General features: G+C 40.2%; 1 protein-coding gene across 1 annotated transcript in view; it reads left to right on the plus strand.

The window, feature by feature from the left end:
- Positions 1-25,760, plus strand: part of ANKRD42 (ankyrin repeat domain 42) — a 1,245,350-nt gene that overhangs the window by 970,704 nt on the left and 248,886 nt on the right. The window contains exon 9 of the mRNA XM_044071151.1: positions 8,922-9,091. Coding sequence (XP_043927086.1) covers positions 8,922-9,091 — 170 coding nt within the window. The remainder of the gene's footprint in view (positions 1-8,921; positions 9,092-25,760) is intronic.

Here is a 25,760-nt window from a genome sequence, read left to right on the forward strand (position 1 = left end):
CATCTCACCTCACATTCTTACTTACCCTCCCACCTTCCCCCCTTCCTGGAGGATCTGGAGATTAGGTTTCTATCTACAGAGTTCCCCTTACTTTAGCTTATTCTTTTTATCTGGATGTTGTGTATGCATGGGGTATGAATGAGTATTGCAGCAAACTAGATCTGGGGATATGGAGCAGTGCACCATGGGATACCTGGTTAGCCCAGCCAATAGAAGACTTCGAGCTAGAAAAGTTTGGCCGAGTCAGAGCCAATATTCAGCTCTGAACCCACGGGTAAGAATGTGCGGCGAGATGGACTACATACATCGAACGTTATGGTGAGTACATAACTTCTTGTTACTCCCTTTTAATGATGAGGTGGCAAAATTAAAAATCATTATACAGGAAACATGGAACAGTGTGTTTAATAGAGGGTTTTTACCAATTTTAGGTAGTGGTCCAGTGCTTACTTATAGTAAGGGTATGAATTTAAAGGAATTAATGGAAATTGACGTGGATAAGAATTTATATAAAATGTCTAGGATGAGTAAGAGTGGCTTCTGTACCACGTGTAAATATATTAATGATGGACCTTATGCTGCAGTACACAATTACAAGAGAACTATTCGATGCCCTGGTTTTGGCAACTGCAACACTAAGATGGTTGTTTACATTGCTACTTGCCTCAACTGCACCATATTTTATGTAGGAAAAACTATAAGGAAATTAAGGATATGTATTTTTGAGCATGTTAGGGACATTAGAAACAAAAAAAGTTACTAGTCCCCTTTTCATACACAGTCAAAACTGCAATGATTTTAAAAAGATTTTTATTTTTTATTATTGATAGAGTTCCCTATAATGTGAAGGGTGGTGATGACAAAGCTCTTTTAGAAGTTAAGGAGTGTTTGTGGCAATTAAGACTCAATGCATCCAACACTCCTGGTATAAATGAACATATTTCTATATCTAGTATTTTAAAACATAAATTGCACTTAGTTTAAATGTCATCAGGCTTTTTTTTGCTATTTGTTGGTCATTAAGTTCCCTTTACTATACAGTTCATTAACTTTTTAACTTTACGTCATTTATTCAGATGTTTTACTACTTATTTTATTTATTGTCATATGTATTCAGTTGTTTTTTAGGTTCTTTTTCTAGGTTGTTCTTAATAACATTTAGCGCTTAATATAAATTGTTAGTATAATTAGTTAATTGATGAATTTCCATTGGCCACAAGGGGGTGGTTTTTACAATTGTATTTTTATAAAGCAATGGGATTGTAGAATGATTGTTCCACTCTGATGATGCCCAGGATAGTGAGTGGGCGAAAGCGCTTAGTGGATTTTATGTTGCCTTACCCAATAAACGTTCAACTTTTTGGTGCTGGTCAGTTTTATTTTGTTTTGCCAGTTTTTTCTTTCATTTTGTTTACTGTGCACAAGAGATGCCCTCGCAATCTGACAGATTTGGAGAGCTTTTGCAAGGAAGGATATTGCCAAGTCAAGATGTGCCATACTGATAGACTCCTACCTAAGAAGACTGAATGCTGTAATTAAATTAAAATGTGAATTTTGCATTAGAAAGAATGATGAAGTCCCCTTCTGAGGTTCCTTTTGATAGTCCAAGGCTCATCTCTTCAAAACATAACTACATGACAACATTTGCATAAAACTACTTGCTTACGTACATAGAGCTGCAAAAATATAGTCAAGCAATATAGTTTCATGTAAATACCATCTGCACAAAACTCATTTTTTTTTTTCAGAGGATGATCACTCTGCACTTCCAATTCTGCTTTATTATTCTAACTTCAGGGTCACACCACCTTGAAGAAAGAGTGATCACTGAACAAAAATGTGCCATGCTTTCTCTTTGAAGGTGTGATTTTTGGCTGTCATATAACATATAGGATTTTAGCCCATACACATTGATTAATGAGAAAACAAATATGATACAATAGTATATTGAAGAAACACGCTCAAACAAATTCAAAATGGAGAGCTACTGTAGGTGTCAACTACCTGATTGTAATCATTCTGAGACTACTTCTTTGGTAACACTGAACACTTATTTTAGATAGAAAAAATGTCAGAGCTCTTATTTGTGTTTGAAATCTTAATGTTTTCCATAAAGACTGGGTAGTTCTTTTGACTAATCCTATCTTTAGGTATAAAGTGAAGTCAGATATTGCCTTGAATCAAAAGGTTCAGTTTTCTTCCTTCTAATCTTAGTGGATATAGTTTTAACCTTATAGATCCTAGGAGGCAACTTTTCTTTTATAGTTATTGGATGAAAGAATTTAAGAAACCTAATCAACATTTTTTTTCTTCAAAAGATGGGATAAAATGTAGATTAACAAACCTTTTTCCTACTATGTTTGCAGTTATATTGGCGTTTGCTAAAACTGATGATGAACCTATTCAGGAACCCATTAGACTACAGGCCATATGTGGTACTGCTGCCCCTAAAACTTTCTTATCTTCTGCAGCAGTTATTTGCAAAGTAGTGACCTAGTCTCGAGTACATATACCTCCACATAGCATTACAGTTTAGAATGCATGTCTGAGGTAAGGGAAGGTTTTGCTATAGCTATCGTACAAAGGTTATTAGTTGGGGTCTCCTCCACACCTTTAGATTCATAGCTTAGTATTCTACCCTGTCATTTTAACTAAATATTGAAGACGAGAGTAGTGAAAATTGTAGTAGCGTTTGAGATATTCACCATTACATTAAATGATAATTCATTATTGCCTTCACAATTTGTGCTTCCTCACTGTGACCCCTCTTTAGAATTGTTTTTTCTGTTTTTTTTTCTTTTTTTTTTTTTGTAGTAGGTCTTAATACTTAGTTTAAACTGGATGATGGTTAAATAGTGTATGGAGGGTAATATATCCCTTTACAACTATTCTTAGCCTGCTACATAGTATTCTAAATGTGTGACATTCTAATAGTTAAAGAATATTCTTAAACTATACCATGTGTCCTTGTTCAGCTCTTTTAGATATATATGTCATGCATATTTATAGGGGATTGGTATGACACCAGTTTTTCATGGTGCAAATTCCTGGAAAAGTAGCTTCTCTCATTGTCTCTTTTAGTTGGGTCAGTGAAAGAAACTGATTTATAAAGCATTTTCCCATAAAGAACTGTCATTTTATACATTCTGTCATACCTGAAATAGCTGTGTGAGACCTTAAACCAAGTTCTTATCTCTCTGAATTACTGGTAGCTTAGGCAGATGCTAAAGAGCCTATGGTAGTTACCATTCTTTTTTTATGAAAATGTGTAAAAATTATACAAGCAATCAAAATATTTTCATAGGTTCGTAGGTAGTTACAAGGCTTTCGGCCCAGGAGCCATTACCCCAAATTTACTACAATATTGCTGATGTCTGTCAATACCAAAGGAAGTTTGTGGTTATGATATAGGCTTGCACATGTCACGTTTCACAGACTGCCCCTGTCCATTAGGGATATAGGTGCCAAACCAGAGGTCAGTTTGTCATTTCCCATCCACTGGTCCAAGTTACTTTTGAACAGGTGTAGGGATGAGCTTTGCTTCCCATGAGTGGGAAACCTGTTCCAGAGAAGGGGTAATCTGTGAGTCAAATATGTATCCCTCCAACATTTCCACTTTATGCCACACGTGAGATTTAGGCCCTTAAACTGGGTATTTCTGATGCTATTTGTTTTGCTGATGTGCAACAAATCCATCAGTTTGGGATTAGATGATGCCTTGTAGACTAGGCTTAGATTGCTGCATAGCTGTCTGTAGGAGACCATGAAAAGGAATATGGCTTTGAGATGGACTGCATTGGACTTGTTGTTGACTTCCTGTAGAGAAACCTTTGGTCTCTCAAGCTGTTTCAAGTGCCTAGTGAGGTATATGCCAAAGGGTATATTGTACTCATTGACTGGTCTGCTGAGAGCTGAGTACAGTGAAACAATGATCTCCTTGGACCTTGATGCCATGCCCTTACTTATAAATTGTGCAACGTAAAATAATTTACTTACTACAGTAGACACATCAACAAATAAGGTGCAACTACATATCAGTTTAAGACTTGTACATACCATCCTCTATCCAGATATCAGTTGTCACATAGCAGAACCTTAACAAAATCAGTCACAATGGCATTTAACAGTGTTACATCTGCTGGTTTCTTGAACATAATGGCTATGCCTAAGTACGTCTGCAAGACTGCTGTTCACACATACCACAAAACTTTACCTCGACAAAATCACAGCTGTTTAACTATCTAACTGATTTCTAATACAAGCATTCTGTGAACAAACAATGCTATAGTTCTGCTTTTTTTTGCACCCTGCAAGACCAAGCCCAATGGTCCATCTACTTGCATCCAATTGGACCAGTTGTTGTAAGGTAATGGAAGCCTGGGATTTCTTGGGGAGGTGCGATCCCCACAGCAATTTGTTCCGGCCCAAAAATTCCCAATGAGCTCACCTTCTTGCAGTGAGAGTTGGGTGGTAGGTAGCAGGACTGCTTTGCTAGTCCTGTGGGGTGGCTCATCTCCCCTAACAGGCCACCCCCCCTCCCCTGCAGTAACACTTCCAAGTTCCACTATAACTGCACCTGAGGCTTCCCCTTGTCTCGCAATGTGATTGCACATGGCAGTGGGCTTGATTAACCCAGACTCCATGGGGTTGACACCTAGTGCCCCTACTAGGTATCATCTATGATGTGAGCTAGAACCCCCTCTCTCCTCCAGGATAGACAAGCAGGTAGTGGAGATTTACTCCCATCCTCCCTTTCCAGCTCCTACAAGCACTAAAACTACTATATGAAATCAGGACTTTATTCCTGTATGCCAAAAGAGCAGGCCCATTGCGGGTTTGCTTTTTGTTCCATTCCAATGTAGTCAGTGTCTTACAAAAGTTTTCATGCTGTTGACATTTAATGTTATAATATTAAGACTATCATTATTCACCCCTTATAAGTTTTTTTGTCTTTTTTTTTTTTTTTTGCTTTTCCATACTGTTAGTCTTTAATCTAAAACAGAAGGAACCAGGCTGTATAATATGAAGATTAATAAAGATGGATCATGTTCGTAATGTATCTCATCAGACTGTGTATAATCTGCAGATGCAACTTGTATAGAATCGTTAACTGGTTGTATCACAGTATTTTTGTTGGTTTTATTCTTATGATTCTTAGAAATCAAAATTGGATATGCTCTTTTATCTTTATAGCCATTATAGTCTCTTATCAATTCCTCAGTCCTTCTTTCCTGTATGTTTATACATTTATTCTCCACCTTGTTAAAAAAATATTTGTATACTCTGTCTTGTGCAGAGGAAAAATTCTATCAAAGGATATACTCTCATTCAGAGACACAATATTTTTAGCAAGGTGGAAAAGATAGTTTCTCCTTATCCCCCGCCCTCTTTTCCAATAAACAATTTAGGCATCCTATCAGAGTTTTAAAATGCAATGGAAAGGAGGCTCAAGAAGGGAAAGAAAAAAGTCTCTATATGTCAGGAACAGCCCTCCCAGTCAGCATGACTTTCTGTCTATTCAATTTCCCCTCCTTTCCACCCTGGCAATCTTTCTATGGCTCCATCATCCCTTATTGCATTAGCTAATCTCAGACAATTGGGTGCCCTCTTTAATCAAACAGAGATATTCCTGGCAGTGAGAAACCTTTCCTCATTTTCAGGAAATACCCCCCACCCAAGGAACCAATGACTTTTGCAAGAGGGTTTCTCAGGATTTTAGTGTACATGGAATCATAGATAATCATGCTGCACTTAGCCAAACTACGTATCAGGCGAATACAGTGGTATCTCAGATCAGTCTGGTCTTAGCATATACATCCTTTGACTTTTCAATTTCCATTTCTGGGATTTGTAAAGCGGTAGATTGGATGGTCGGTAAACCAGATAGCTTGCAGTCCTGGCCTTCCATTCTCTCTTCCAACCACCCCTCCATTTAGTGACCACAGACGGTTTATATCTGGCATGGGGAGTGGTTTGAAATGGGATAGAAGTACAAGGTCTGTGGGACAAATTGGACACACAGAAGCAAATAAAGTTAAGAGAGATAGCTGTCATCAGTGCTTTGAAGGCTGTGTAGCATCTTTGGTCCCCAGAACCTTTGCAAGTGTTCACTGACAACACCAGAGTGATGTAGTACTTAAACAAACAGGGGGATACAAGATGCTACCTTCTGTCTAGACTTGCAATGATAGTCTGGGAAGTAGCAGTTCAAGTTAGTCTGAATCTTCAGGCTTCATACATTTAGAGTAAAACCTTACTACAGACAAGTTCAGCGTGACCAAGATAGACCACCACACATGGAAGCTTCATCCTTGGGTCTTCCAAGAATTTATCTAAGTGTGGGGAACACCTTTTGCCTGCCTCCTCTCAGAACAAACAATTAAAGAAATTCTACTCCAGAATTCCTTGCAATCAAGCCTGGAATACAAATGCTTTCTTATTCCCATGGATGGGAATGTTCCTGTATGCTTTTACAACATTTCCACTGATTGCCAGGGTTCTTCTAAAGCTCCAGAAGGACTCTTCAAAAATTGTAGTGGTGATTTCCTTCTGGCCAGAGCAACAGTGGTTCTCCCTTCTTTTCAGTCTGACCAAGGGCAATTACTTCAAGCTTCCGCATAGACCACATTTATTTAGTCACGGCAGGGGGGGATTTTGATGTACCCCAGTCTAGAGACTCTTCAACTAACTGCCTAGATGATAGAAATGTTATACCTTTTAGGCACCTTTTTTCTGTGGACGTGAGGAAGATACTAAAGGATGCAAAAAGCCTGCTACTAGAAAATCATATGTGGTTAAGTAGAAGCAATTTTCTAGTTGGTGCCACTCAAAGAACCAGAACCTTTCTAGGTCTGGCTGCCTCTGACTCTTGATTATTTGTGTGAGTTACTCTCCAGTGGTTTGTCTTTCTCTTTTATCAATGTACATTTGTGAGCCATGTCTACTTGTCTGCCCTTAGGTGTCCCCCCTTCCAAACAATGTTTAAGTTTTAATTTGTTGAAAGGTGCCTTGCATATTTTTCCAACTAGCAAACAGGTGGCCCTTGGAATCTCAGTTTTGTGCTTGGAAAGCTTACTATGTCTCCATTTGAAACTGCTCACAAGGCTGATTTGAGGTTTTTGACATGGAAGACTATTTTCCAAATGAAACAAAGACCATGCACAAAGTCCAAACAAAAGCTGGCTCAAGCAGATCTACGGTAAAACTACAATTTATTGAACTTTAATAAACACAAAATAAAAAAGATTAGCGTTTTCATTCACTTCTTATGAACTTTATCAAATAATCCTATATGTTTGCCCTGTTTAAATATTCTCAAAAACAATCCCATGGGTCAATCCACACCACCCTTTCCTTAAAACAGCACATTCCTTTTATCCAATATTCACCATACAGAAATATCTAAAATATAAGTATAGTATAGTGTAGACTATGAAGACTGTTTTACTTATTGCTCTAGCATCTGCTAGGCAAGTATCTGAGTTAAATGCACTTATGGTGAGTCAACTCTGTCTCATTTTTCAGAAGGACAAGATTTGTTTGAGAACAAATCCTACTTTTATTTATTTATTTATCATTTGTTGACCGGGAAAGTCCGACTAGGTTCCACAGAGCCTGTTTTCAGCAGAGGCCCGGGGAGAAATGCTCCAGATGCATGTCTTTGGAATGTGGGAGGAAACTGGAGTACCCGGAGGAAACCCACATGAACACAGGGAGAACATGCAAACTCCACACAGAAGGCACCCCAGCTGAGAATTGAACCGGAGAACCTCTTGCTGTGAGGCAACAACGTTAACCACTGCACCACTGCGCCGCCCTAAATATTTATGATTGAAGTAATCTCAGAGTTTACTTTAAGATAGACCATTGATCTCCCAGTTTTTTTTTCTAATCCAAAGAGCAAGAGAGAAATAATTCCTCAATCTCTTCATGTCCACAGGCAGTTCAGACACTATCTAGACAAAACTCTACATTTCAGGAAAGCTGACTAGCTATTTGTCTCATATAAAGGTAAGAAGAAAGGACAACATGGGACTTAGCTATTTCTAGATGGATGTCACATGGTATTATATTTTGTTATAGTTACCAAAGTAATCCACTTCCAGGCAGGGTTACAGCTCATTCAACAAGGCAGTGGCTTCTATGGTGGCTTTCTGGAAAGTGGTGGACTTTACAAGTATTCTAGAGGTGACAGCTTGGCCCTCTGTAAGCACTTTACAAAGCAATACAAACTAGATTCCTTTTCTAGATCCAGAATAGGCTTTGCCAGAACCATTTTCCAGGAACTCCTGAAGTTTGGTTATTAGCCTCCAACCTTTTTTGTTACTCCATGCTAAGCTGTGGGAATCTATCCTGATAGCTTAGTCTACTGCAATGTTGATCCATGTGTGAACATAGTACAGTTCTGTAAGTAAACTTAGTAGAGTAGTGGATGTCTAATGGATCACCACAGTACTTGCTGTCCCTCCCTCCAGTCCCCCTATTTTTTCTTTTAGTGTTCTTGCTTTAGTTACCAAGATGGGTTTGTGTATGCCCTTAAGTATATGGTTAAGATTCACTTTGTTTCTTAATATGAGTGTGCAGTGCTCTTGCCTCCTTTCTGGACAAAAATGTCTCTAAGTTATTTTGGTGTTCCAGCTGCCTTCTTTAGGGAGCACCTCGAGTGCTCCTAGCAGAGCACAGGAAAGGTACCCAAAGCTTCGGAAAGCTGGACAGTGCAGGGGGTAATAATCAAATTAAACTTTCCCCTTTAGCACTTCCAGAGTAATGCATGGTTGCTGGGATCTGACTGGCCATTTTTTTTAAATGCAGAAAACACAGATTGTATTTTATGAGCTGGGTCTGATTAAGTAAGAACACAGGTTATGTAAATTGCAAAATTCATAGCTTGAGTGTATAGTAATGTATTTTGTGTTCTTCAGGTTCTCTCAGTTGGCTGCTGTAAAACTTCTTGGAGGAGGTATGAATGATGAGGATGATGTGGAATTAGATGAGGATGCTGCTGATTTCTTTGAAAAACATGGTGTAGAAGGCAGTACTGACAACAAGGGAGAAATAAACTTAACAGAGCTTCAGAAAAACGAAGCAAGAAGTAAGTTATAATTTTTGATTTTCAGTTTATAGCTATAACCATCTACCACTAAGGAGAACAGAGCAGTTAATGTATTCTGCAAAGGTTTCTGATTAGGATAACTTTTGAAAACCACTGGTTGGAGCTAGGCTACTATGTAACTTAGCTGTTAGAGGATTATCTAGCTCAATCGTTGATGGTGCGTACTGTAAAGATAAGTATATTATTGTGAAGTTCATTGATTCTATGAGCCTTAGCCTAACTCTGTTCAGCAGTCAGTTTAGCTCATCTGCTCAGGTTTGCATCTAGTAAAATATTTATGGTCTTTAGACTTTATGCCAGTGTATAACATATTCAGGATTATTGGTTGCAAGATTTAAGACCTCCAGTACTTGCACTCAGCCTTCCCAGGAAATAAGAGAAAATGTCAGCTTTAGGTAATTTATCTTCATTTGGTGTAAAAACCAATTCCCAGGAAGATTACTGCAGATGGATAGAATTGTTTCTATTGCTAATATCACCACAAATGAAGTAATGTAGTCAGCAAGACTCCTTTATGCTCATGAGACCGAGTCTCCTAGTTTTATTCTTTCAGTCTGAGTAGCATAGAGCTAATTAATCTCCTTGTTTTTTGGAGTCTTTAAAGCCTGGAAATGTGTGACATGCTTCATGAGAAGTTTTTTCACAAATCCCCTTTTAAGGGCCCATCTCATATGATCTACAACATTTCATAAATAGTGTGAGTCAGAAAAAAAATGCAAACTATGAATGCTCTTCATTAGACAATAGGCTCCACACTGGTGTTAGTATCAAAAAAGTATCTGGTAAGGGCACTCTGGAGGCATAGAAGAAGTAAACCCTGACAATGACTCAGGTGACCTGGATACAGTTAGTGGCTCAGGTGACTGACAGAGTTACAGGGAGGAAGGTATGGGTGTGCCTGTCCCAGGCAGGTGGGTGCTTGTCAATGACGCTCCCTAAGGGGAGGTATGGTCCAAAGAGAGGCATTGCCCTATGATGTAGTCAATGAGTGTGGGGATGGGGAAAGGGAAATGGGTAGGGCATATAAAAGAATGTCTCCCACCCAGATGGGAGCACAGACGGCCAAGTCCCCAGGACTCCCTTAGGATACACAATCTGCCCAGTAATACCTGAATAAGTCCGCGGGGTAGGAGGATGGCTGGTAGATTCAACATGCACATGTGGTACTGGGGAGTCTGGCCAGTAAGATGAAGTCCGAGAGGACCAAAAAATTAAAAAAAAAAAGTGTCTGGTGATACTGAATTCATATTTAAATTTATGAAAGAAAAATTGTATTGTATTTTCCAGAAATCAATAATAATATCTTCAAACAAACAAGTTATATTTTTGTTGTGTGTGAGACAGACACAAGGAATCAGTCAGTGAATTATTCATGTGTTCCATTAGTTTCCACTGATACATGAATAGACTGCATTGCACAGTAATGTTTTGTGATATTTCACAATCAGTGCAACTGTTCATACCTTATTGCTACAATATTTCAAAACAGCAATATTAAATATACAAAAGCATGATGTTAGATTGCAAGTACAAGTGAAAAAAATTGTGTGCATTAATGCTGTTTAAGATGGCAGCATTTGTTTGCCTGTAGGCCATGCAGCTTTTAAAATATTAATAGAGATCTGAAAACATAACTAATATTCCTAACTTCTTTAACAAGATTTCTGTTTCTGTAGGCCTTCACATTAACCACCAAGTTTTAATGTCATTTTTCAACTAATATCCATTGTTTGTATATACCGCCCATAATATAGCACTGTTACACCCCATTTCTGCATAACTGGTATAAAAATGGAAAATGTCAAATTTTCACAATTTTTTTACAAACAATGCTGACCTTTTCCTCTGTGCATGCATGTAATTTCAGCTTGTTAATGGCACCTTGCTCCTTTGTGCATAACCAGATATTCATTAGATATTAGGCTCAATATTAGAATATTGTTAATATTAATACACTTGCACCTCAAACAAATGTTTTTATGTATGTCTATGTTTGTCTTACCCAAATGTGTTTGATATTATTTCTCTGATGCCTACTGCTTGCATAGTTTTCCTGGTATGACAGCATCACATTCTATTTTTGTTTTGTTGATGTAAATATGTTTAATATTACATATTTGTCATAACCTTTTGCAGATACTTTTCTTTATCACCCTGAACATCCTGCAGTGATGTTTTATTGAGGGTACCAACCAATGTGTCTGTCAATGCAGAGTCCACTTCACTTCTTAATACACAGCTTACTTTCCTGAGATATTAGCATAATTATTAGAATAATTGTAATATTAATATAGTTTACCAAAAATAAACCGTTACATTTCTTCCAGATGTATTTAACCCCATTTTTTGGTACACCCACTGCTTTCATAGCCCCCACCCTCAATTTGACAGTATCTTCATTGCTCATGTATTAATTCATACATGGGAAATATATCAAATTTTACATCCTTTTGCAAATGCCATTCAGTAACTCAAGTCCTGTATAAACCATAGTGACTTTTTTGAATACCTCCCATATCCTGTTAGCTTGCAGATGACACCTTGATTCTTAATGTACTGTTTATCAGATATTACTTGAAATATAAGAATAATGTTAATAATAGTACAATACACTTTTAAAACACAGATGTTCATATTTGCGCTGGTACAGCAGCCTTTAAGCTATATGGGTTGTGTCTTGCCCAAGACACAATAACTGGCCAGCTTCCGAAATCTCTGGCTCCCTCCCACACTTTCACTTTGACTGCCTTGAAGAGGGTAAATCAGCAGTCGGAATGGAAAATCTGCAGTACTTTCTTGCTGCCTTGTGAGAAAGCAGCTTGGAGGCTTTATAGGAGCAGCATCCAGCATTTCAGCAACTTTCTGACAGATAAGACACCTCTTTGGGGGACCCTTCCAAACAGAAAATGTAATATTTTAGTGTATTTATTTATTTATTTCTCATTTGTTAACTGGGTTGGTCCAGCTGAGCCAAATTTTTAAGTGGAGACCTGAGGAGAAAAGCTCCATAAAAATACAATAACATTAAACATGCATAGTCAAAAAAAGATACAATGACATTAAACATACATAAACTCAAAAAAGAAAGAAAATTACAGTTAAAGTATACATTCATAAAGCAGAAAAACTTACATAGTTGTATCATCTCCCATATTTACAATAGCAGAAGTTGCATGAAAAGTATGCTGAGTGAGCTGCGTATGAGATGTAAGAGAAAGAGAGAGAAAAGAAAAAGAAAACCACTGTTAATTTCATGCTAGTAGGTCATAAAGTTGCAGAAGATTATATCAAAGTTGGAAGTGAAATGCAAGCTAGTGTTGCTGTTAACAGAGAGTATGGATAGTCGAAGGTTGAAAGAGTTTGGGTAGGGAGCGGTATGGTGGGGTGGGATTAAGTGGGGTCCTGGCATGGGTAGGAGCTAGTATTAAGAAGGTAGTTTTTAAGCTCAATTTTGAAACAGTTTGTATACTTGATGGGAGATTGTTCCAGGCTTCTGACACTGTGCTTTTATATAGAGGTTTACCAGTGTTTTTGTTGGTTTTATAAATATTGAGAAGGTGTATATAGACACATAGAGAGATAAATAGATAGATATACATATTTATTTACTTTTATCTACTTTAACAGTTCTGTCCCTTTAGGAACCCCACTATTTCTTCAGTATTGGAAGTTTCCTATTAGAGACTACTATTTTTATTTTTGACTGATGGAGGCTTATTTTGTAGGAAAGTGTATTGTTTATGCAAACTTTATTGCGTATAAACTAAAGTTTTGTGAGGAGACATTTTTATTTAGGACAGGGAATCCTATGAGTAAAGTAGACATGCTTTGACAACATACCTGCCATTATTTTCTGTATGATTAATTTTATTCAGAAGGAGTTTCTGATAGGAGTCTTATTTGCTTCTTATGCATTACAGTGTTTTTGGGGATATTTAATTTATGTGAAATTGTTAGTGTGCTGCTTGTACAAACTATTTGACAGCTTGCCTTCTGGATGACTCGTTCCAGTGCTTTTGACTGCATCACACTTTCTTGGTTCCTAGAATGGGAAAAAAGCAACTTATCACAGAGCCCTTGCTGACTCCATAGACTTAGGCTTCACTTCAGCAAATGGTGGGTGACTCTGTAGTGGCCAGCAGTTGCTCCTTAGACTACTCACCTCTATGGCTTCCACTATGAGCCCAGGGTCAGCCTTGTCCTCTTCAGCTGTTCCAGTGTCTCAGCTGGGCATGGAAGAACCAACTTTACTGAGGCACAGTGACATACTGGGGAATACAGATGGATGTGTCCAGGGAAGAGACCTCTTAATAGGGCAGATATTCCATCTCCAGGTTGGTCACTTTAAAATATATGTAAATTAAAAAAAAAAAAAAAAGTTAAACATTGCCCATCTGAATATATGGTGTCAATAAGAAAAGATTAATCTGAAGTTGTTAATCTTCTTCCTATTCATTAAAAAAAAAAAGTTAAACATTGCCCATCTGAATATATGGTGTCAATAAGAAAAGATTAATCTGAAGTTGTTAATCTTCTTCCTATTCATTACTGATGGGTTCGGTTCCGAGCCCATGGAACCGAGTCGGCCTTATACCAAGCTTGCATGCACCAAAATACTCTCCAATTAAGCTGCTACCCACAATGCCCTTTGCTGAGTTACCCCAGATCTCGTTTGCCGTGCAGCCATATAGCAGCGTTTCACCGAGCTCTCCAGCTAAGTGATTTTTCTGATACATTTACATGTTTTTGTAAAAGTTTGTCTATATTGTTTCAGCTCTACCCACAGGTATCTCTTTCTTACCATTGTTGGTATTTTCTAACTTTCTACCCTTGTGGTATCTTGTTACCATTGTTGGTATTTCCTCTCTTTCTTCTTAATTTCCTCCACTTTCCTCACTCTTTCCCTTTTGTGTGAGAGTGTGTTCTGGGATGTTTGAAAAGAAGGGAACTACAGGGTTTAAATACTACCTCATAATTGTTTTTGTCATCCATCCCTGCTGTGACCTCTGCTCTGAGCCTGTTCATGGCTCCAACCATACCGTTGTTGCCAGTTTTGAAACTGGAATTGTCAGTGCCATTCTGCAATACACCACGGACCCAATACTCTTCGACTGTGGATCCATTTGCCGGACATGCCTGCAGCCCTTTTTTGGACTGACCTGATTCCCCCCTCAGGAGCATCGGTGAGATCCACCATGAGCCTTTCCGAATTGGATGTGGTGCACCTTTTTGACCAGCTGCTTGACCACCAGGGGAATTTCAAATCTGCCTAGAACCTATCCCACTCCAGGCTTTGGGTCTATTACTCCAGCAACCCCTACTTACTCTCCTCCCTTGGATCCCTCAGTTCCAAGGCTCATTTATCCAACTTTTTCTAGAGGACCCCCTTCCTCGACGCAGACAACAACACTGTCTGAGGCCCCGAGACCCCTTTGGGTGTCGGTTCTGTCAGAACCCACCCTTCCTCAATCTCTTGCTTGGGGGTGGAACCTCCAGTTTCGGTCTCTGTTCCGACGGTATTGTCGGTCCCAACTTCAAAACGAAGTGTGACTACCACTCTGAGTCTGCTTGAGGCTTCGTCCCTGGGGGCAGACTGTCTGGAGCGGGGTGTGACCCCAATTCCGATTTTGTCTTCTTTGGTTCAGGGCTCCCACTCATCTTCGGGCAGGCCCACTTTCTGGGTGATGGAGAGGGTGCTTGCTTCTAGCAATCCTCCTGTGTTGGTTATTCCCCAGTTCCTTCTGAGCCGCAGCTGTCAAAGGCCACCCCCCAGGACTCTAAGAGCACAAAACCCAGGAAAGCCGTACCCAGGGTATTTCCCTTTCTGAGTCTTCTTCAGATGCTCCCACTGAAGAACCCCCTCAGAAACGGGTGTGTAAGAGGAAACACATGGACTCCCCAGAGGAGTCCCTCACAGATGATACAGACTATGATGATTGGGAAGGGTCCCCACAGTCACCCCCTGATGATGTCTCCTTCAGAGACATCATGGAACTCTTGAAACAGAAGGGTGACTGGAAGTCCTCCAACACTTCCTTGGAGGAATCCATATTCCTGCAGGCCTTTCGCTCTCAGCCCTCTACTTATTGGGTGCCCCCCCCTGCCGATGAGTTGGTAAAACTCGTCATGTAACAGGCATGGAAGAACCCTGACTCTATTGAGGCCATCCCCAGGAGATCAGACAAGGTACTCTCCCCTCCAGAGGATCAACCCAATTGGTCTAGAGGTTTGTCAGTGGATGCTATGGTGGTGGTGGCAGCCACAAAAAAGGACCTTGCAGAAGAGAGTCCTGCTGTTCACCCACCCAGCAGAGAGTCCCGGGCAGTGGACAGGTTAGGAAAGCGAGTCTTTGCATCAGCAATCTTTGCAGTTAGGTCTCTGAACCTTTTGGCACATTTTACGAGGCACCAGAGAGATTTTATCTCTGAACTCTCTGGAATGCTCACGGGCCAAGTATTGGATGGAGCACGAGATAAAGTTGCTTCCCAACTTGCCACCCTAGAATCAATATCTAATTCATCCATGAGGTTGCTGTCACATGAAACCGAAGGAGCAGCTAGAGCTGTGGGTGCAGGCGTAGTCATGAGACACCATGACTGGATGTGCATTTGTGACCTCGCGGACTCCTTCAAGTCTTCCTTTCTAAATGCCCCTATCGAGCCATCTGCTCTGTTCGGTGCTAAGGTCAAGGATACATTAGCCAGGTGAGAGCAAGATGGGTAGACCTTGTCTGCAGTTGGCCTACGCTTTTCCAAACCTCAGCGTTCCTTCTCCAGGAAGCAGAGGAGCAGAAAGATGTGGCACAAGAAGTATCAAGGTCCATTCCGAGATGCACATGGTGAGGATCCCTCCAGAGGAAGAGGGGTTCCAATAATGGAAGACATCCCTTTTGGGGCAGAGGGGGTCCCTGGAACCAAGGGTCCAGAGATTCCTTCTTGGGTAGACCATATCAGCGCTCCTGAGGCTGCCTGATTGCTTTCCTCTGGAAGTAGTCGGGGCACATTTTTCTCTGCACCAAGCTGCCGGATCTCCATTACAAATGATCAGTGGGTGCAGAGAATCATTACCAGAGGCTACCATATTCCCCTAATAGCTTATCCAAGACCTCAGAAATCCCTTCTCAATGTTCCACCCAGTCAAAGGGAGGGGGAAGCTTCTGAAATATGAAAGCTATGTCAAAAATGAGCCATCCAACAGGTCCCCCCAGATCAGTGCGGATCAGGGTTCTACTCAAGATTCTTTTTGGTGCCAAAGAAAACAGGGGACTGGAGGCCCATTCTGGATCTCAGCCAACTAAACAAATTGGTAGTTCAGACCAAGTTCCGCATGGTCAGGATTCAAACCATCCTCCCCTTTCTGCAGGTGGGTGTGTGGATGTGCTCATTAGATCTCCAGGATGCGTATTACCATATCAAGATGGACAAGTGCTCCAGGAGCCTCCTTCACTTCCGGTTGGGAGCCAATCACTACCAATTCAGAGCCCTGCCTTTCGGTCTCTCGAAGGCCCCCAGAGTGTTCATGAAATGCCTTGCAGTGGTAACAGCTCATCTGAGACTTTAGGGATTCCAGGTGTTTCCATATCTAGACGATTGGCTCCTCTCCGTCCCCACCAAGCGTCTTTTGGTCAGGACCTTCCTCTACACCCTGGCTCTAGTGGAGTCACTAGGCATCACCATACATTGAGAGAAATCCAACATTCAACCCTCACAACAACTGAAATTCATAGGGGCAATATTCAACACCCAGTCAAGATTGATCTCACTTCCTCTCCACAAGCTTCAGAGACTCGGGGCACAAGTTCAAGTGATACTCTGTCAAAGAAAGGTGTTTGCAATGGAAGCCCTCCAAGCCTTGGGATCTGTGGCTGCAGCCATCCCTCTAGTTCCCTTAGCCAGACTACACATGATATTACTACAATGGCTCCTTCAGGCCCAGTGGATACCCAATCTTCACCCCCTGAGCTCACAGATTCTCATCACCAACACTTGCAAACTAGATCTCCTCTGGTGGATGAGTATGGATGAAAATCTTTGGTGTCGCCCCTTTCAGTCTTCCCAGCCCAGTGCCATGGTGACCACGGATGCTTCCCTGATGGGGTGTGGGGGGGCCACTTCCAGGGAAAGTCAGTCCAAGGCACCTGGTCCGATGTAGAGGTCAACTTGCATATCAATGTCATAGAGGTAAGAACGGTGCTATTGGTGTTGCAAGCTTTTCTTCCGCTCCTTCCGTCCAGAATGATTGCTGTCCAGTTGGACAACATGTTCGTGGTCTGGTACTTAAACAAACAGGGAGGGACCAAATTTTACCCCTTGTGTTGCAAAGCCATGAGAATCTGGCAGTGGGCGATAGCTACCAACCGCTTTCTGATCACAACGCATATCCTAGGGAGTTCCAACGTGATTGTGGACAGGCTGAGCAGATGCATTTTTCATCCTCATGAGTGGTCTCTCAACCTGAGTGTGGCGGTGGACATTTTCAGCCATTGGGCCAGCCACGCTGTGACCTTTTCACCTCTCCCTCAAACACAAAATACAGCAGCTACTTTGCCCTCTTTCCCCCTCTCAGGGAGTCACAGAGAGACACTTTAATCCGTGATTGGCCCACGGGTCTCCTTTATGCTTATCCTCCGATTCCTCTAATTCCCCTTGTTATAAGGAAAGCTATTCAGTTGAGAAGCAGAGTGATCCTCATTGCCTCTTTCTGGCCTCATCAAGTGTGGTTTCCCTTCCTTTTACCTCATCTGTTACAACCTCCTTGGATCCTAGACACTCGTCAGGACCTCATATCTCACCCACAAGGGCTGACTCCCTGAATCTGTCCACTCTCAAGCTGACAGCTTGGTTTCTCCATTTCCATTAGTTGCCAGGAAGGAAACTCTCTCCTCACCCGTACATGATATTATCTTGGCCTCTGATAAACCATCCACCAGGAAACTTTACAGGGACAAATGGAAAAGATTCTCTATTTGGTCATGTAATCAGAAAATAGACCCGTTCTCAGCCCCCATAGCCACTATTCTTCATTATCTGGCTGAACTGTTTGACAATGGGGCCTCAGCTTCCACCATTCAAGTCCATCTAGCAACTGTTTCCAACTTCCATAATGGGTCAGATGGAGGGCCACTTATTTCCTCTTGCCTTTGCAAGACCTTCCTCAATGGTATTTTCCACAGCAGGCCTCCCATCAGAAAGCCAGTGGAGGCATGGAATCTGTCCTGGTTTCTGCAGTCTCTTTCTCTGCCCCCTTTTGAGCTAGCTGCGACATGTGATCTAAAATTCCTGTCATGGAAATCCTTATTTCTGGTGGCTATAATTTCAGCCAGAAGAATTTCGGAATTACAAACATTATGTATAAAGAGCCCTTATCTGATCTTTCATAAGGACAGAGTATCACTTCGTACTAATCCATCCTTTCTCCCCAAAGTGGTTTCTGATTTTTTGATTAACCAGTCCATTGAGCTCCCTGTGTTCTTCCCAAATTACTCTAACAAGGGAGAATACTGCCTACATTCCCTGGATTTTCATAGACAATTACGTTTCCATCTGGCCAGAACTAAATCCTTTCGCAAGTTGGACCAGCTTTTCATTTCCTTTGCGAGTCCTAGAATGGGAGGCACAGTATCAAAAGTTACTTTGTCTAAATGGCTCAGGGATTGTATTGCCTTCACATATTCACTTATGGAGGGATCCAAGCCTGGCCAAATCAAAGCTCACTCAACTAGGGCTATTGCAGCATCTGTTGTCTTCCACTCTAGGGCCTCCATGGATGACATTTGTGCAGTTGCCATTTGGGCTAAGCCCCACACTTTTATCAAGCATTACAAATTGGATCTGATCTCCAGGGGAAGAGCGGCCTTTGGGTCAGTGGTTCTAAGGAATGTTCTTCCATAAGGGCCACCCAGGTTCTCCAAGTAGCTGGGGGGCTCTGTCCCATCAGTGATGAATAGAAAGAAGATTAACAACTTCAGATAAAGAAGTTATGCCTTACCATAATGTTCCATCTGAGTTGTTGATCTTCCAGTCATCACACTCTCCCACTGTCCCCTTCCTAAGGTTCCTGGCGGATCTTCTGGGTCTTTGTGGTGTACTAGGGTTTCTGGGCAGAGATGGTCTCTGACTTATTTCTTCTTCTATATGTTGCATGCAAACTCAATCTGAGGTAACTGAGCAAAGGGCATTGTGGGTAGCAGCTTAGCTTGAGAGTTTTTGGCACATGCAAGCTTGGTATAAGGCCGATTAGGTTCCGAGGGCTCGGAACCGAACCCATCAGTGATGACTGGAAGAAGATCAACAACTTAGATGGAACATTATGGTAAGAAATAACTTCTTTTTTTCTTACCTTAACCAAACAAATTTTACAAAAGTCAATCCTAGTACACAGCATATAGTACCTGTAGATCAAGTCAGTCAAAATATTCCTGAGGAAGACATATCAGAGGGTGCTGACACTGACAGAGATAGAGTTTCTTCTTCAGCAGATTTAAAAACCCAAAAGTTTGATTCTGAGGGAAACTGGCCCTCAGAACCTCCCCTGGTTGAAGATTATTGCCAGGATAAATTATCTGTTTTTATGGGAATATATGAATGTTCCATCTAGACTGAGGAGATATTATCATATGTTACAAGTGGATTGCTTCATTCTATGCCTGTTCCTTCTCTAGTGCCAGCCTTGGAGGATGTACATAATGCTGACTGTGACAACCCTGATTTACAATCATCAGGCCCCAAAAAAGTAGATAGGCTTTTCACAGTTTCCTAATGTAACACACACTTATTTTCTAACCTTAGGTCACACTGTGCGGCAATATCTAGACCTGTGCCAACAGGGAACAGGCTCCTGGTAACATTAAACTCTTCCCCAGTGGACAAGGAGTAGACGATTTTGAATAGATTTAGTAAGATAATTTTTTTCTTCTTCTACTTTGCTATACAAAATTCTTAACTATCAGACTCGTGGAAGTTTGCTTTTTTTGTATGGACAGTTTGAGAGATCTAGCTACAAGTATTTCCCATAAAGGTAGTGCCTATCTCAATTCTATTTTTCCAGCATTTCCCAAGTATCAAAACATACTTAAGAAGTGTCTATGAATGTGAAACACAAAACAGGATGTACACAAAAATAGTCCACAAGAATACCCACAAGTTTATTGAAGACTTTCATCTCCACATTCAAAACAAGAGTTCTTCAGAATAAATTCAAATATACAAAGTTCTGCATTTGAACATTAAGTATCTTAACCACATGACCCATCATTCCATAAATGGAAAGGAACTGTAATTGTAAGCTACTACTACTACTACTACTACTACTAATTGTAAAATTCAATACACTAAAGTTATCTCTTCTGAGAGGTAAGTTCAGTCAAGGTTTCCCTATTTTCAGGGACCTTTTGTTTTATACATTCATGCCAGGAGCCCTCTTGAATAATTTCATCTCTATTGTAGTTCAATTTAGACATTTCTGGTTTAGGGTGAGCATGATTCTGCTTAAACTCTTTTTTGTTTCTTTGGATTTTATTTTCCTTAGTTTTTTTTTAATATCTTTCATCGTATTGCATACTGTAGTAAAAATATTCTCATATTGTTTTTTGACAGATGAAAATAAAAAGCTATTCATGATATATCTACCTGGTGACAAAATATCCTTTTCAATTGAATCCATTTCTCTGCTGTTTTTCCTAATAAGCACTTCCATCAGTTTAAACCCTTGTTTGTCAGAGTACTATGAGCTCTTTGTACAAATTGGACCCATCTATCAACCCATTTGGAAATTTCTAATATCCTAGTCCTTTAGGGACCTGTTACTGTGTAATACCCTCTTTAAAGTAAACATTTTCCAACTGTTTCCTAAATTTTGTTAACTTTATTCCTAACTCAGTTTTTTCACTATTAAGACTTACATTTATTGAAGGCTGATATTCGAGTTGTAATAACTTTTCAGCCAGGAATCAAGTAATAATTTAGTCCTCACTATCTTCTACCCATCTTCATTCATGGCCACACTAGCACTAGAGTCAGTATTCGCACTAAAATGCCCCCTCTTGGTCATTGGGGAACCATAATATCCTTTGATCTTTTCATGGTTGAAACTGTGTCCTTAGTAGAATCAGTCTGATTAGACAAAAACACAGCTTGATTGAAAGAGCAAAAAAATCATGATGGCTTAACCAAAAGAAACTAAGAAACATAAATTAGACCATACACAGAAGTACTCCACAGGAATACCAAAAATGTATTGAGCACTTCCATTTCCACATTGAGAATGCGACTTCTTCATAACAAATTCAAATATCCAAAAGCTCTGTATTAGTACCTTAACCACATGACACATTTCAACCAATAGAAAATTAAATTTCAAAATGTTCTAACAGCACATATTGTATTAAAAACACAATAAATGGAAATAATAAAAATTAACATAATTATTGTGAAGCTAAAATAATTAACAGCCACAAAAACTTACAATTGATTAACTCTAAGCTTCAATACAGGTCTTATGGAACTATATACTCATTAATACCAGGAAAAGAATTGGCCCTTAACTTCACGGAATTCCAGTCTCTCTTTCCACAGGCCACCTCTGGGATTTTTGTATAACTTCGACAAAACCTTAAATTAAAACTGTGATCCATATTTTTACCTACGTGTTTGGCCAAAGCATTTCATAAATTAGATTTTTTTTAATGTCATTCATCTGTTCGTAGATCTTTCCACACAGGGCTGTTTCCATTTTACCAATATAAAATATATTGCATTTTACACAGCAAGCAATATAAAGAAGCTCAGTCAAATCGCAGTTATAAAACCCATTTATATTGTTCCACTGAATCTTTTCAACATCAGGCATACCTTTGTCCCAAATGTGGCCACATTGCATCTGCCCCATAGGTTTTAAATTTTGCACCTCACCTAGATATCCTAACCAGGTTTAGCAAAAAAAACTATAACATTTTTTTCTGCCCTATAGGTTAATGTCAATTTAGCCATGGTACAACTACCAAGGGTACCACTAATCTTAAAATATCCCAATTATTATAAATATTATTTCTTAGCTCCCCTGAATTCTTTGTGACTCACTTTAAAATATGTGTAAATAACAAAAAGGTTAAACATTGCTCATCTGAATATATGATATCTATAAGAAAAGATTATTTTCTTACATTAGCCAAAAAATTGTTACAGTTAATCTTAGTACATAGCATACAGTATCTATAGATCAGGACAGTTAGAATATTCCTGAGGAAGACATGTGAGAGGATGCAGACATTGACAGAGACAGAGCTTCTTCTCAAGCTGATTTATGAGGCCAGAACTCTGATGCTGAGGAAAAACTGGTCCTCACAACCTCCCCTGAAGAAATTTTCCTTTTCTCAGATTATTGCATGGATAAATGATGTGTTTTTATGGGAACAGATGGAAGTTTCCCCTGAAATGAAGAAATATTATCATATGCTACAAGTGGATATGCTTCATTCTATGCCTTCACTAATGCCAGCCTTGGAGGACATACATAATGTTGCCTGTAACAACCTTGATTCACAACCTTCAATCCCCAAAAAAGCCAATTGACTTTATAAAGTTTCTGAAAATAGCAAGCACTTGTTTTCTCACCTTAGGCCACACCCTGCAGCAATATCTGCATCTATTTCAGCAGGGAACAGGGTCCTGGTGACATTAAGACTTTCACCAGTGGACAAGGAGGGGAAGAGTTTGGACAGATTTGGTAAGAGAATTTTTTCTTCTTCCACTCTGGTGTATAGAATTCTTAACTGTGTTTTTTGTTAGGGTAGGTTGAGAGATCTAGATGCCACTTTTTCCCCTATCTCAATTCTATTGCTTCCAGCATTTCCCAAGTATCTAAACATGCCTTAAAGAGTGAGTATAAATGTGCAGATACTGTGTCTAGTGCCACTACTTCTGCTACTGTTTTGAGGAGGTATGCCTGGATATGAAATCAAAACTTTTCCTGATGAGGTAAACTCTGAAATTTTGAATTCAGCTTTAGAGAAGGAGTTTTTATTTGCCCTTCTACTGCTCAGGTCCTTAAACAATTTGATGAGAGAGGTAAATTCATTCAGGGAGTTTCTATTATTTTTAGCTCCCCCCCCTTACAAATCTCCTAGATCCTCTTTCACGTCTAAGAAACACAGCAGCAATCTGTGCCTTCTCGGGCCAAACAAGGAAACAAAAAGAGATCGCAGCAGGGGAACAATACAAAACAAGGATCCTTTCCAAAAAAAAGGGACAGTCTTCACCTTTAGAATGACAATGTCAGAATCCCCCCCTTCCCCTCCTGTCTTAATCTCTTAAAACCTGACCCAGCTACTGGCTGTATACATTCACTTTTGACAACCGATCATGACAGACTCATGGGTTCAGGAGGGATACTGTTGGCAGTAGATACAAAAACTTCCTTTCTTGGGAGTTCCTCCCCACTCTCTGAACCAAACATTATTTTTTTTCTTTAGGTTCTTCAGCACTTACTCACCATAGGAACCATAGAACCAGTGCTATTAAATCAAAGTGGCAAATGTTTCTATTCCAGCATGTTTCTGGTACCAAAGAAAGAGTCTTCTTGGAGACCAGTTATAGATCTCTCCTTCCTAAATTTGTATGAAAAAGATACAAATTTCAAGATATTGACCCTTCAGAGTCTGGTATCTCTTATTCCCCAGGGAGGCTTCATGGTAACACTGGACTTAAACAATGAATACCATGACATTCCCATATCCAAAGGCTTCTGCAAGTTTCTCAGATTTTCTATGTCTGGGTCAATGATCAGTTCTCTGCATTACCCTTTTGGTTATCTACTGCTCCTAGGCTGTTTACAAAGTGTCTAGCTCCAGTCATAGTTCATTGCAGACTGAATGGCACTGACTTCTTCTTCTTCTTTAGGCTTTTTCCCGGTTAGGGGTCGCCACAGCGGATCACCTGTCCACTCATGATTGGCAGTGGAGTTTTACAGTGTCGAGTTGCCAGCCCCAGCGCCCAACCTTCCTCAGAAGGCACACACACACACACACACACACACACACACACACACACACACACACACACACACACACACACACACACACACACACACACACCTATGGCCAATTTAGAGTGTCCAATCCATCTGCAGCATGTCTTTGGGATGTGGGAGGAAACCGGAGCACCCAGAGGAAACCCACGCGACCACAGCGAGGACATGCAGACTCCACACAGAAGGCACCCCAGCTGAGGATTGAACCGGAGAACCTCTTGCTGTGAGGCGACAATGCTAACCACTGCACCACCGTGGCCGCCCCAGACTGAATGGCACTGACATTTGTCCTTATTTAGATGATATACCTTTGCAGAGTCTTCTCCCAGATGTCAAGAGTCCTCAACATGTATTTCATCTCTTCTGACCAATCTGAGATTCCAGGTAAATATTCAGAAATCTTTGACCCGATCACACAGGAATGTCTCTTTAGGATATCATGCAAACATACTGCATCAAAAGGCCTTTTTGATGCAGAAGAATGTGGACTTTTATCTGGAAGCCTTCCTGAGTTTCTCAACTCAGGCTAAGACTTCATCAAGAGAATTTCTCAAGATTCTGGGATTCTTGGCATCTATGATGCTCATAATTCCTCTTGCCAGGTTACACACGAGGAAAAATTCATTGGGATATAGAAAACACATGGACCCAACATTTGCATCCCCTGGATGTTCAGATACCAGTCTTGGTATTTATAAAAAAGGAACTGCACTGGTGGGGGGACTACAACTACAGTTAAATACACGTTTCCTCTTGTCTCCTCAACCCCAAGTATATCCATAACTATGGATGCCTAAAATTTTGTTGTGGGCAGTTTCTATGGGGGGGGGGTAAAGTTGCAAGGCCTGTGAGAGTTTTCAGATAGACCAAAGCATATAAATATAAAATAAATGTTAGCTGTGATCCGTGCCTTAAAATCTCTTCATCATCTATGGTCCCCAGGACCTCCCCAGCTGATTATAGACAACACCACCATGATGTGGAACGTCAACAAACAAAGGGTTACAAAGTTGTTCCTCCTAAGCAGACTGGCTACAATCACTTGGAAGTTCACGCTTCAGCACTTTTTAACCTCCAAGCATCTTAGATTCTGTCAGAGCAAAACACAGTGGCAGACCAGGACAGATCCTCAGCAATGAAAATTGAATGACACATTTTCCAGTAATTGATCGATTTGTGGAGAACACTTCAAGTAAATCTATTTGTCTCCTTTCAAAACAGACAACTCAACAGATTCTGCTCCAGGACTCTGCAAATAGGCCTGGAAAATAAATGTTTTTTTTTATTCCCTTGGATGGGAATGTTCTTTTGTACATTTCCAGTGTTTTTACTGATATCCAGGGTAAATCTAAATAGTCAGAAGGATTCTCCAGAAATAATTGTGGTTGACCCACTTTTGTCCCAGACAGTGTTGGTTTTCCATTCTAATGGAACTGGCAAAGGCAGTTATCACAAACTTCTTCACAAAATAGACCTATTCACACAAGACAGTGGGAGTTTGATACACCCTAGTCTCAAACATGTTCAACTAACTGCCTGGAAGATTCAATTCTAACACCTTTTAGGCACTTCTTTTCAGAGAGATGTGCAGCAGTTACTAAAGGAGGCAAGAAAACACGATACA

Source organism: Protopterus annectens, chromosome 5.part0 (assembly GCF_019279795.1).
Source record: "Protopterus annectens isolate FY-2018-M chromosome 5.part0, PAN1.0, whole genome shotgun sequence".
Taxonomy (NCBI): domain Eukaryota; kingdom Metazoa; phylum Chordata; order Ceratodontiformes; family Protopteridae; genus Protopterus; species Protopterus annectens.